This window comes from Brachionichthys hirsutus, chromosome 20 (genome assembly GCF_040956055.1).
Source record: "Brachionichthys hirsutus isolate HB-005 chromosome 20, CSIRO-AGI_Bhir_v1, whole genome shotgun sequence".
Taxonomy (NCBI): domain Eukaryota; kingdom Metazoa; phylum Chordata; class Actinopteri; order Lophiiformes; family Brachionichthyidae; genus Brachionichthys; species Brachionichthys hirsutus.
In genome coordinates this window covers 3,465,381-3,478,259 of record NC_090916.1, presented here as the reverse complement: position 1 = coordinate 3,478,259, position 12,879 = coordinate 3,465,381, and the positions used below count along the sequence as shown (strand labels likewise).

General features: G+C 43.1%; 1 protein-coding gene and 3 non-coding genes across 4 annotated transcripts; 1 reads left to right on the top strand and 3 right to left on the bottom strand.

Moving 5' to 3' along the window:
- Positions 1-1,127: 1,127 nt before the first annotated feature.
- On the top strand, positions 1,128-12,243 carry LOC137909416 (inactive serine protease 35-like). Its single transcript, XM_068753870.1, has 2 exons — positions 1,128-1,144; positions 10,842-12,243. The coding sequence occupies exons 1-2, from the start codon at positions 1,128-1,130 to the stop codon at positions 12,241-12,243; spliced, it is 1,419 nt and encodes a 472-aa protein (XP_068609971.1).
- trnai-uau (transfer RNA isoleucine (anticodon UAU)) lies at positions 1,562-1,655 on the bottom strand. The gene is made up of 2 exons: positions 1,618-1,655; positions 1,562-1,597 (listed from the first exon to the last, which is right to left on the bottom strand). It is a non-coding gene; the product is annotated as a tRNA-Ile (tRNA).
- trnai-uau (transfer RNA isoleucine (anticodon UAU)) lies at positions 2,042-2,135 on the bottom strand. The gene is made up of 2 exons: positions 2,098-2,135; positions 2,042-2,077 (listed from the first exon to the last, which is right to left on the bottom strand). It is a non-coding gene; the product is annotated as a tRNA-Ile (tRNA).
- On the bottom strand, positions 3,063-3,156 carry trnai-uau (transfer RNA isoleucine (anticodon UAU)). Its single transcript has 2 exons — positions 3,119-3,156; positions 3,063-3,098 (listed from the first exon to the last, which is right to left on the bottom strand). It is a non-coding gene; the product is annotated as a tRNA-Ile (tRNA).
- Positions 12,244-12,879: the final 636 nt, after the last annotated feature.

Below are 12,879 nucleotides of genomic sequence, written 5' to 3'. Positions count from 1 at the left end.
CGACAAAGCAATTTTATATGCCAAGATGTCAGATGTTGAACTGCAGTTATTTATTGCAGTCTTGAGGGCTTGATCAACTTTTTCACCTTTAAGCATGTAGAGAGAGACTTTAGCGCATACTGTTGGACACTACTATGTCCACGTGTGTGCAATCAACTCAATATAACAACCACATGTGATGATTGAGCAAATCATTCTGAAATAATGAGCAGAATATGCTCCTAAAACCGCCTCTGCTCTTCACAGAGCAGATTTTATAGCTCCAGTGAGGTAGTGCAATGATGCAGGATGATGAGCCCTGGCTCGCAGTCACATTCCGGCTCAACCCAAAGGTGTTGGATTTGGTTTAGATCACAGCCTCCACCCTAAACTGTGAAAACTGAAGGAATCTGGCTTTTGTGCATGAATGCATTACTGATGCATTAAAGTAGATTCCCCAAACTTGTAAATATGCATTCAAAAATCACAGTCATAAAGGGGTCCAATATCATGCAAAGTGTCTTCTGGAATTGATCCAGAATGAGGTCAGGGAAAAAATAAAATAAAAAATAACATTAAAACCCCATTTATTGATTCATAAATAAGTTAAAAATAAACATCAACTCCGATTCATTTTTACTTTTCATGGTTGGTGTATAATCTTTTTTACTTTATGCCTTTAAGTTGCCTTTCAACTGAAGATGTTGTCCATGTCTGTGAGACACTCACATACATCAAAACTGGCCTGAAATGAAAAGACTATCTGACCCTGCTGATCCTTTCCAGCCCTATTTTGGTTAATAGAATGTGCATGACAGAGAGAAAATATGGAGGACCCCCCCAGATCTCTTTATGAGGCTCTACTGCAGCCGTCCTGAAAAATCCAGGCTTATCGTTTTCAAATGTGCTCTGAAACAAAACTCAAGACACACTGCAATGCACACGCACTTTAAACCTTTATTTAAAATGGTCTGCGTTACGATGTGACTCAATAAACAATCGAGAAATAGCCTGAACTCTGCTGCTGATGGTTGACATGTGACGATGCAATGAATGCTCACTGCAAAAAAAAAAAAAAAAAAACGGTATTAAAGAACCATTTCTCAGGAGATAATTTAAAATGACTGAGAACAGTCTGATCTTATGAGATGTTGCTCAACTGTTTGTCACCCAACCGCAGAGGACTGAGTATTCTGCCATTTGAGATCTGGACTACAGGAGGGAATGTGTCACATGTGTTATGAAGTCATTGTCTGCTCTCAGTAGATCAGTCCTGGTTCTGAACGGAACTCGTTCAGTCGACGGTTTAACAAATGTCAAATGTGTTGAGAAGGTTTTCTGAGGACATCAGAGAGTCAACGTTGACAGTTGCGTCAATGGGGTTGCAGCCAGCGTGAAAAGAATTATCCAGTGCTTTAATGTGTTTAAGACTTTTGCCTTAATGTATTATTTTGCAGGAAATATACAAAATCGTTGTGAGAGAGGGAGAGATTGATTGATTTGTTGGTTGATGTGCTTGCTGACTTTCCAAATGGATTTCTACTTTGTTAAACCACCTCAGCTGCTGGAGGTAAAACTTCACTGCTCCAGGTGAGGCTCGAACTCACAACCTCGGCATCACTCCGCAGGTAGCTGTCTTATAAGTACCGCGCGCTGACCGATTGCGCCACTGGAGCCCGCCGGTGCTGATTCACCATCCTGGTTAAATGAACACTGTTGAACGTCTGATGAAAGGAAACGACATATGTACCTTTTAGTTAGGACTACTTCTGGCTGATCTTAGTGGGTCTGCCATTGGTTTCTGCTGTTCGGGACTCCCAAGTTTAGTTTGGTTTCTTTATTCTCTACAGTGGTCAACACTCAGTCTTTCTGGAGGAGGTCGACGTTCATCTAAATTATCAACACCTGCGTGATGTTTCGAACGACGCCGTCATCGTTGCATCTAATGCACATCCTGACTTTTTTTCCCCCTCGATCACTGATGATCGTGTCCCAGGTCAGAGGGACTTCAGATTTATTCATTTTTTAAAAACCACCTCGATTGCTGGAGGTAAAACTTCACTGCTCTAGGCGAGGCTCGAACTCACGACCTCGGCATCACTCTGCAGGTAGCTGTCTTATAAGTACCGTGCGCTGACCGATTGCGCCACTGGAGCTTGTCTGTGGTGGCTCACCATCCTGATTAAATGGAAACTGTTGAACGTCTGATGAAAGGAAACAACATGTGACATCATGAATCAGAGCCCTTCCTTGCTGACCTCAGTGACTGATTCCATTGAGATCAGGAGCGTTCGCCGTTCTGCTTAATCTACTGTTGACTCTTTACTGTAATGGTTGTCTTTATTCCCCACTGCCACATCAACAGTCTGTAAACCGCTCTGTTGGTTGTGATTGTGCATTTGTTGTGTTAATGTCAGCTACTTTTAGATTCAATCAGCTTATTGCAACATGCATTCAAACCCACACCCTGCTTCTTGTACTGACACACAACGTAGAAGTGTTGTTTCCTTTCATCAGACGTTCAACAGTGTTCATTTAACCAGGATGGTGAGCCTCCATGGACGGGCTCCAGTGGCGCAACCGGTCGGCGTGCGGTGCTTATGAGATGGCTACCCGCAGAGTGGTGCTGAGGTTGTGTGTTCGAGCCTCACCTGGAGCACGGAGAGTTTACTCCTGTATATAGATGATGAAAAGTTTGTTTATTTTTCATGCTCATTTTGTTTTCATCTTTTCCCCTATTTCTTTACCTTTGAGTGTGTAATGTCTGACTGTCCATCGGCGGGATATAGATCCCATTACAAAAGACACTTGTCAGACAACGCTGTGCTGAAGCTTAAGGAACTGCCCCGAATGCCGTTGACTCAAACAGCACTGACAAAGGATCATTCTGGTGAAATCACTTTGACCCAAACAGATAATACTGCTGATAATACTGCATCCTCTGCGTGTGACATATTACACACCGTCACAACATGACTTGGAAATTCACATAAGTCGTGTCCCAGGTCAGAGGGACTTCAGATGGCACTCATTTTTTTTAAACCACCTCAGCTGCTGGAGGTTGTTTGGAGGTAAAACTTCACTGCTCCAGGTGAGGCTCGAACTCACGACCTCGGCATCACTCTGCAGGTAGCTGCCTTATAAGTACCGCGCGCTGACCGATTGCGCCACTGGAGCTTGTCGGTGTAAAATGTTCATGACCTTAAAGCAAGGAATTTAAAACAGCTCCAGATCTTTGCCACCAGCGCCGCACTGAGCCTGGTGTAAAGAATTTACTGTCTCCACCCCACTTTTTTCCAGAACAGAGCATCGTGTTATTTATTTTGTGTAAGGAGAGAGCCATCCTGGCTCAGAAAGCGTGCGTCTGTTTCAACAGAGCAGCCCCTCCTTAAGTCCGAAATGTAAATCTTCCACTGAGACTACAGCGTGCCAGTGCACACAGCAAGCTCTAATTGGCCATGGTGCTGTGTTCCATTCAGCTCGGAGCTGCAGGCGATTTGCTTATGTCTCTCTGAAAGGTCGTCAATTAAGGGATCCATAAGAAGCTGGGAGAAATTCCCCGTTTGCACGTCAAAGAGGAACTGCAGACAAATATTATATAATAATGTAAGGAGAAAAATGCCTTAGAGAATGCTGCACACTGTAATACCATTTTACAAATTCATGTAATTTGTGTTTATATTATTTATTTTTGGGTTGTTTTGTTTCATTTTTCAGTTTAAAAATGTACCAAAAAAAAAAGAAAAGAAGAGGAACTGCAGCCGAATGTCCCGAAGCAGATGTTTGAGAAATTTGATCCCGTTCATATGGAAATAAGACTTTCTGGAAAGCTGTGTTAACTTCAATGCTCTGATGTCTGGATTATTTCAAGCTAATGTTTGCTGGATTGTCATCTAGAACCTTTTGGAATGCCTTTGCTGAACAAACTCTTGAAGGCTGGAAGCCTGCCTCTCTCACTGTCTTCAGTTTCAGGGCGATTGATTGGTCAGTTAACAAAGTTAAATTTGAAAGTTTTCATACTTTAAGTGAGCAACTGTTTTGTAACAAGGTATTTTACCTTGCATTAGTACTTTTACTTTTACCTAGGCTCATGATTTGACCATTTCATTCTCATAAATTACATTTTTGAATATATTCATTCCTGTTCTTCCCTCCAGGCTTTTTTCGAAGCTGTTAAATGATTCGTTTGTCTGTCATAACAGAGCATAGATACACAACAGTGTTTTTTTTTATTTGTGATTAATTTTAATAACTGGCAGTCTTCTCAATTCTTTGAAGATCCTTACTCTTCTAAGTATCTTTTCAGAAGACTAAGAATCTTGTAAAAACATGGAAAATTCTACTTTCCATCTTATTCCCTTGTCTGTATAAAACTCACACAGCAATATGCAGGCCTATGGCACATTATAATTATTACTGATTATTCATTCAGTAGTTTTCTGTTGTTGTTTTCTCTCCCCAAATAAACATTAGAAAAGTATTTCAGTTGTGAGATAAGCACGGAGGAACTACAAAAACAACAACAAGTCTTTATGTTTACATAGTTTGATGGATTTAGGCTTGTAGCCGGAGATAACAGAACATCCCAAGGTCGCTTTATCAGAGCCACATCTCAGCAGTTCACCCGGAGGCTGAATATTCTCATTAAACTGGTGCTGAAGGAGGAAATGTTCGACTGAGCTGCAAACTCCCACTACGACTCAGAAATGAAATTGGACAGGAACCAGTAAAGATCCATTATAAGACATGGGGAGGCGTGTGGAGCCAAGATAAACCATTCCTTCTACTCTTCATCGCTTTCTGCTAGACTCGTCTCGCTTTCTCTCGGCACCTGGCTTCTTCAGAAATGCAAAAACAAAAGCAAGCGAAAAGAGAAAATAAAAAACAAAACAGTGAAAAAGGAGACATGGTGGGGCAGGAAATCGATAATAATTAAAGGACGAAGAGAGGAAGAAGGACAGCAAATCCTTGAGAAGAGAAGAATGAGCAGGGACCAATGAGTCAGCCACTGTCCCAGGATGATAACTGCATCGGCATTATAGCCCCCCACAGACTTGACCCAACTTATTTAAATGTTCTCATTACATCACAGTGTCAACTTCCTCCCCATTGCGTGCTTCTCCTTTCCTTATTTATTGAACGTTCCAAAACAAACATTGCATTTGGAAACATTAAGGTTACTTAATGTTCTAATCTAATATAGGCACGTTATTAAAACCACAACCTATAATAACTTTATCTGCAAAGAGTGGAATCAAAGCAAGACAGAAAAAAGGGGTATTTCCCAAAATGTTGATTTAAGATAGGACTGTTGACCAAAGCAGGAATGAGCCAGATGTTCCTGCTGCTACTCCCCAAATCGATGGAGTTGGACTTCCTCGTGGTGCAGTCTGAGCGGGTGAAACCTTTGCAAAACACTGTCTGTGTTTTACAGCCATCTTATTCAGAATAACAGCAAAATGAACGCTTCACATGACGAAACACTTCCCCGCTTCACCGTGCTGCATATGTTGACGGAAAAAAACGTTAAGATTACGACTCAATTTACGTGAAGGATATCCAGTTTGTGTTTATGTTTTTATGCACAAACACGCCATCATGCAAGCCTTTGAGCATGCATGTCCACTTAAAAGAGACTCTATCATGGGTCCTCAGAGGTCCCGTCTCTGCCAGGAGTCACAATAACCCGCATCTGATGACCAAAAATAAGTGTTGCAGTTCATTTTGGCAGCAGTACACACACTTTGGGTTGACATCTTTGCATGGGAAAGGGAGGCTTTCTTTGGCGAGAGGAAACCCCCGACGGGGCCCCAAGGAGCAGTTGGGGAGACAAGACCAGCACAAAGTCAAAGTTATCTCTTCTAGAAATGTCTTTCTAGCGCTGGTGTCTAGACGGAGCTCGGCACGGAAGGGTTGTGCTGACCCAGAAAGTCATCCTCAGAGCCCGAGGAGATAACATGATGGGGCATCCCAATCTGACCAGCAGACTCACCTCAGGAGGAAGACCCCCCCCCCACACCCCACTGGACGGGTTGGTTCCACAGATATATATCAACGTGTCATTGGCACTTCCAGCTGAAGTTAATGAAATGAAAGCAAAGGGTGAAGTTTAAAGAGAGTTTAAATAACACAAGCGCAGATGCGGGGTTGGGCCGAACCGTCTAGCGTGAGTTCGATCAGCAAGAGAACAATGCAGAGCTTGAGGGGGAATTATTTCTTTAGTTCCTTAGTATCACACAGAGGCTGTTAAGAAAATGAAATGAAACGTTTAACAAGAACAGAGCGGTTCTCTTGAACCTTATGCCAGGGAGATCCCGCTGCTGTGATGGGACATTACAGAACACGCGGCAGTGAAGACAGTTTTTAGCTTTGATGGAGTACTGTAGATGTCATTGTAAATGTATTTTATTTAACTTTATACTTCTATTCTACTACAAGTTCGATAGAAAAAAAAGAAACATGCATACGAACACACTCCACTGTTCCACTCAGTTTCATAATCCCTCCAGTTTATATGTAATGATAAATAGCCGACTTTTTGTATCTGTTCAGCTTTTCTGGAAGCTCAATGGAGGTGAAATAAAATAATCACCAGGCGGTACTGGAAGAGCCGGTACCATGCAGCGGAAATGTGACATTAGTGCTTCGTTTAGGATTATTATTCACACAAAATACCAACTAGAACAGGGACATTAATAAAAGTAATGTTCCCATATAACTGAAAATAGTTCCAGTCAGCATATTTACTTTTTAACTTCAAGAAAAAAAGTGAAAAAAATGATTTCAAATATGTCAAACTTTTCCTTTTCACACACCTTCAATGCAGTATGCAGTATGTTAAAACAATAATACATGATCTGGAGCTTTAAAAAAACATGAATATTATTATATCATGTAAAATCACCTTATAAAAGCAACATTTCCATGTTATACCATGATACTGATCTATTTTTTCTTTTCTGGGTGTGGCAGTTTTGTTCCAGTGATCCCAGACAAAAGAAGAAGAGTGATCGAGGGGAATTGCACATCTGTTTATATTATCTTCATTCCTCTCATCTGCCATTATGTGTCTGCTGCTAAACAAAGGAGATGAACACACATTTCTCCCAATGGATGGTCTCCAACACAAACATTTACTCAATGTTTTCATTAGCTGATGCTTCCTCTGACTCTCTCCCAGATGAGATGTTTAGACAGACAATGTCATTAAAATGAACCATTTTACCACATCAGCAGCACAGACTGACGAATTCTGTGGAAAAACTTGAGAAGAAAACAGGAAATCAGATGTTGAATCATTAATTAAATAGAATCTATGGTTTCAGTTTGCGCCTGGTCAGTTTGAAACTCTTTTTTTTGTTTTTTTTTTGCAGTTTTCTCTGAGGACCAGCTGGGCTCAACACACAGCTGATTCAAACAGAGATGTTGCTTCACCTCAAAATCCATGATTCGACCACAAATCATCCACAGACCTCTTTTACAAATGAGAAATGGCGAGACTAAAATGTTCCCAGGAGTAAGTTCTCTGAACATGGAACAGCAGCAAGTTTCTGCATCAAAAACATGGTAAGATATTTATGTCCAATTTTTGGATACTTGGAGCAAATGTTTTCAGCTGCAAACACGTCCAGGGGGGGGGGGGGGGGATTCCAGCCGTGTGGACTAAACTGCAGCAGCCTTCGGAGGCCCCATTCAGATAGAAGGTTTTTCTTTGTTGTCAAAAGTTGCACTCGCATGGTATCAATTCTGAAACAATCTCCTTACATATAAATCTACACAATCGAGTGGAAAAGCTGTATGCCAAGGGTGTCAAGATCAACAACACAAAAGAAGATCACAGTGGAGGGTCACCAAATCGACACCAGACAAAACTGGGCAGTCGGATTGTATCTTTTTGTTGCAGCTGTTCCCGTTATAAATATGGCTAACGCAGGGGTGGGCAAACATTTTGACTCGCGGGCCACAATAGGTTCTAAAATTTGACAGAGGGGCCGGGCCAGGAACAGATGGATGGAGTATTTGTGTGAGCTAATATAAATGACATGTAAAAGACATTACATTAAAAGATTTGGCATTTTACAGGTAGCATTACGGGGAAAAGGTCAAATGAATGAGGTTTAATTATAATAAAATGTAATTTAACTATATAATTTGGACAAGTTCGGCGGGCCGGATTAAATAGCCCAACGGGCCGCATATGGCCCCCGGGCCTGGGTTTGCCCATGCCTGGGCTAACGTCAGATTCAAAATTGAACTTGCCAGATTAGATTAGAATGACCTGCACTCAAGGAGTTATAACAGACACCCTAGGCAGCACGCACTCCTACAAAGTTAGCATGAGGAAAGTGAAACTGCAGACTGGCATTTAAAGGGTTAAATTATTGTGTTTCAGGCATTTAATGGACAGATTTCACAGGACGGGGGTGTTAAGATGATAATTTGCTTTATCTGTAAACTGATCCATCAAGATAATCGGAACTCCAATTTTAAACCGTACTCCTACACTTTCAGGTGCCCCTTTTGTCTTGACTTGCCTCTTAAATCAGCGTTATGAGGGGTAGTAGGTGACATCATCGCTCACGCATCACTTCATCAGTAGATAAGTGACGTTATTGCTCAGATAACTGAATGCAACGGGCAGGTCGTTCACTCCCACATCTTGAGTCTGCATCTAAAAACACTCTGTTGAAGGTGCAGGGTGAACACTGCCCCTCCATCCCTGAAAGAAAATGGACACACTACGAATACTGGAGGGGTGGGGGGGGGGGGGGGGGGGGGGGGGCAAAAGGCTAGGGTGAAGGGGGAGAATTGAGCTTTAGCCAAAAACTCTCCTCATCAGGAAAATCAAAGGCAATCTTCATGAGTATTTCTGTTTTAGCATAAGAATTAGTGGTGAAACACAAAATTGCGGAATAGAATTATGGCTCCACATTACTTTTATGCCTCAAAGTCCATGGAAAAAAGTTATGTTTTTTTTAGCATTAGCCTATTGACAAGTTTGATCTTACTCTACTTGTATTTGCTTGTCAGGATAAAGCAACCCATGAGGGAGCAGAGGTTCTAGCGAGACTGATCAATGAGGAAGTGCTTCCAGGAGTTCCCATTGAAAACCACCACTTCCCAATCACTCAATCCACTCTTGGTGGACCAGGATCTAATGACTCAGATCATGGACCGATTCGTTAGGTGGTTTTATTTTTAGTTTATCCGGGTTGTCTTCTTAGATCTTTCTGATAAGAGAAGGAGCTCAAAACTAAAAGGTCAGCATTGTTCACAAAACTATACATTTTGGGATGTCTACCTGTTAATCCCATTTTGAACACATGGCACCAGGATGCACCAGGATGCCTTTTTATGGAAATTCCCTGATGGCATTGTTGCCTATTTCAGAATGATGTGCCCTGCCATAAAGCAAAAAATGGTCCAAGCTTGCTCTGAGGATCTCAACATTGAGTTTGAAGTGTTGACTTGGCCTCCAAAGTCGCCAGATCTCAAACTGATCGAGCGTCTGTGGGACAAACGGGTCTGATTCATGGAGCCTCCACCGCCAAACTCACAGGACTCAAAGGATTTGCTGCAAACATCTTGTTGACAGAATCCACAGCACACCTTCAGAGGTCTAGTGGAGATAATGCATTGATGGGTCAGGGCTGTTTCAGTAGCACAACAAGGATCTACTATCAGGCAGGTGTTTATGGCTGATCGGGGTGCATCAATGGCAGCAGCTGTTTTCCCCCTAATCCCGAGGAGAAGCTAAAGATCCCAATGAACAGAAGAGCAGGGATGTACAGGTATAGCAGGCTGTGATATTGTTTTCTGACCATATGCGTGTGCAGGTGCGTGCGTGTATGGGCACGCACACAAAATAGCAAAGGAGAAAAGAGTTCCAGCCTTTCACGAATATCGTTGCATCAACCTAGTAGATAAATGCCTTCACAAAGCACACGCGCGTCACCTTTATGAAAGCATCGTGCGTGCGTGATCGAGATGAAGCAGAAGTATTTTTGTGAAAATGTGAAAAACGTTTTTTCTTTTTTCCATATGGCTCAACTTAAAATGTAACGTCATCACAAGCAGTGGTTCATTCATCATGGTTGACTCCTCCCGGCCGCCCTCGTGCTCGTCTCTTATCCCCGCACCGGCGCGGGATGCAGAGTTTAACGCACAGCTTCTCCTTGCGGTACTTTTCTGTTAATGATTTTTTTCAGACCAGGGAAACGATGGAACCCAGTCCGCGAGAATCTGCGTGGATAGAGAGGAGGTGTTATTAATGAGAGAGAAATATTTTGGAACTTTTTCAAGGCATTCCTTTTTGACTGCTTGCAGGTAGGAAAGGTTTGGTTTTGAATTTTCTTCAAAATAAAATCACGTCACTGAATTTTCTCTTTTGCATTATTGTTTAAAAGTCCTGGTCTTCCTTTGTGTCTTCATTTTTTCCAGCACTTTCGATCATTATGTTGGGGGCCAATCTATTTCCTAGGCTATAAAACTATCCAAATGAGGAAAGTGCACTTTTAATTAATTTGAAGTCTATTTAACGCGAATGTCAAAGATTTTCTTTGTGCGTCATGACAAGACCATTACCTGCATTTTGAAACCTAAATTCTGCCAATTAAGGTGCAACAATCTCGCACCTACACAAAATAAAAAAGTAAAGGAATTCTGACTCGACGCCTCTGCTTCGTTGATGCTTGTGCGCCCTCTGGTGCTCATATGGCATCATTGTGAATGCTTTTCCTGAGTGGAAACATGATTTCTCGTGGCCTTTGACGTGTTGGTGTTGATTCGGAGATTTATCTATTTACTGCATTTCCCTTTTAATCCTTGCGATTCATTATTTCCATCTGCTTCACTTTTTACAGTGGGATGGGACTCCGCGGCATCCTGTGTCTGCTGCTCTGTGCAGCTTCCCTGACGGTTTCTGGAGTTCTTTGTACAGCTGAGGACAGCCTGCAGGCAGACAGGTGGACCAAGCAGATGCTCCCAGTACTCCTGGAGACTCGCACGGAGCCTTTAGATGCTCCTTTGTTCAACGGGCAGGAGGAGGAGGAGGAGGAGAGAGGAGGCGCAAGGCCACACTGTGGATTCAAGTGTCAAAGCGGTCGAGCCCATATCAATCAAACTGAGCAAGAGAGGATTCTGGGATATGAAACAATGTATGAAAATGGCACTCGCTCGCATACAGATGTCAGTTTGCGGGGTTTTAACAAGACGGGTGCAGCCAGCTCACCCGGCCACACCCGCGGGAAACGGCAGGTTTATGGAACGGATGGCCGCTTTGTGATCTCAGACTCACAATTCATTTCTAACTACCCTTTTTCCACCGCTGTCCGTCTCTCCACAGGCTGCTCTGGAGTCCTGATATCCCCAAAGCATGTGCTGACAGCCGCACACTGCATCCATGATGGGAGGGATTACCTCCAGGGAGCTAGAAATGTCAGAGTCGGGGTCTTACAGCTCAAAGGTAAAAGAGGAAGAGGCGGTAGGAGGCGGGGCGGCCTTAGGAGGGGTGGTAGGACAAGGGAGGGAGACAATGGTGAGGAGCACCAAATGGAGGAAGGTGAAGCACGCAATAGCATTGATGGAGATGCAGAGGGACCAAGAAAGCGAGGCAACGGTAGGAGGCGAAGGGAGAGGAAAGGTGAGGAGGGCCGAGCTGGTCGTGGGAGAAGGGGTGGAGGGGGCAAACGTTCACGGCGTAACGCTGGACTTAAGAAGGAACTCGTTTTCCGTTGGACGCGAGTTAAACAAGCCCAAATCCCTCAAGGCTGGATCCAAACCAAGGACTCCGCCAACTCAGGGCTGACTGATTACGATTATGCTGTTCTAGAGCTGAAACGGGCCATCAGACAAAAGCACATGGAGCTCGGAGTGGCGCCCCCTGCCTCACCCCTCACTCGCATCCACTTCTCAGGCTTCGACGTTGACAAAAACCTGGTGAGCGAGGCCGGAGAGGAGAAGGTGGTTTATCGCTTTTGCTCGGTCACAAATGAGTCCGAGGATTTGTTGTACCAGCACTGCGACGCACAGCCAGGTGCAACCGGTGCGGGCGTTTACATCCGCCTGAGGCAGGAAGCGGGGGACACAGGGAGGAAAGAGAGGTGGCAGCGGCGGGTGATCGGTGTGTTTTCAGGGCATCGGTGGGTGGACACGGAGGGAGGTGGGCAGATGGATTTCAATATTGCAGTGAGGATTACGCCACTCAAATACGCCCAGATCTGTCACTGGGTTCATGGTGACCCCCGCCTCTGTAAAGAAGTTTGACAAAACTGTACTAAGTAACATTCCTCCCCCCACCCAGAGCCACAAATGGCTTTATGCTATTTTTCTCACATGCATTATTTCCTAACTGCTGTAAGCATACATCAACGTGTAAAAGATGTGCAGTTCTCCTTCATCTATTTAGAATCAATGTCATTTGTAATTCGGTTTTGCCGTTGTGTTACCACTTTTTCTTTAATTTTGCTATCCACCAGGGTGACGCAAACACTGGGAGGAATCACCCCAACATGAATATTTGATAGTGTTTGCATTTTAAACCATCATGTCATGTCATAATCCCATTTTTTGGCGGTGTATCTTGTCATCTTTTATTTCTAACATATGTAAAGTGTGTTGCCTCTCTGGAGTGTTAGGGGAGGAGCCAAACACAGTTTTGTGCAAACTTTTGAAACTGTGTCTTAAATCTTCATTTCTTCTTGACACCACGTTTGTCTGTCTCCTCAATTAAATGACTGTTATATGAAGGAAAATACATAAAACTTGTCTTTAGTGTTACACAGAAACAGTAAGTTGTTGTAATTTTAGGAGTTTAAAGTCAGTGATGCTTTTTTGTTACATTTTCATTTGATCTTTGGGACTACATACCACAAGTGCATTGTCCTTTGATCAGACAGAAAT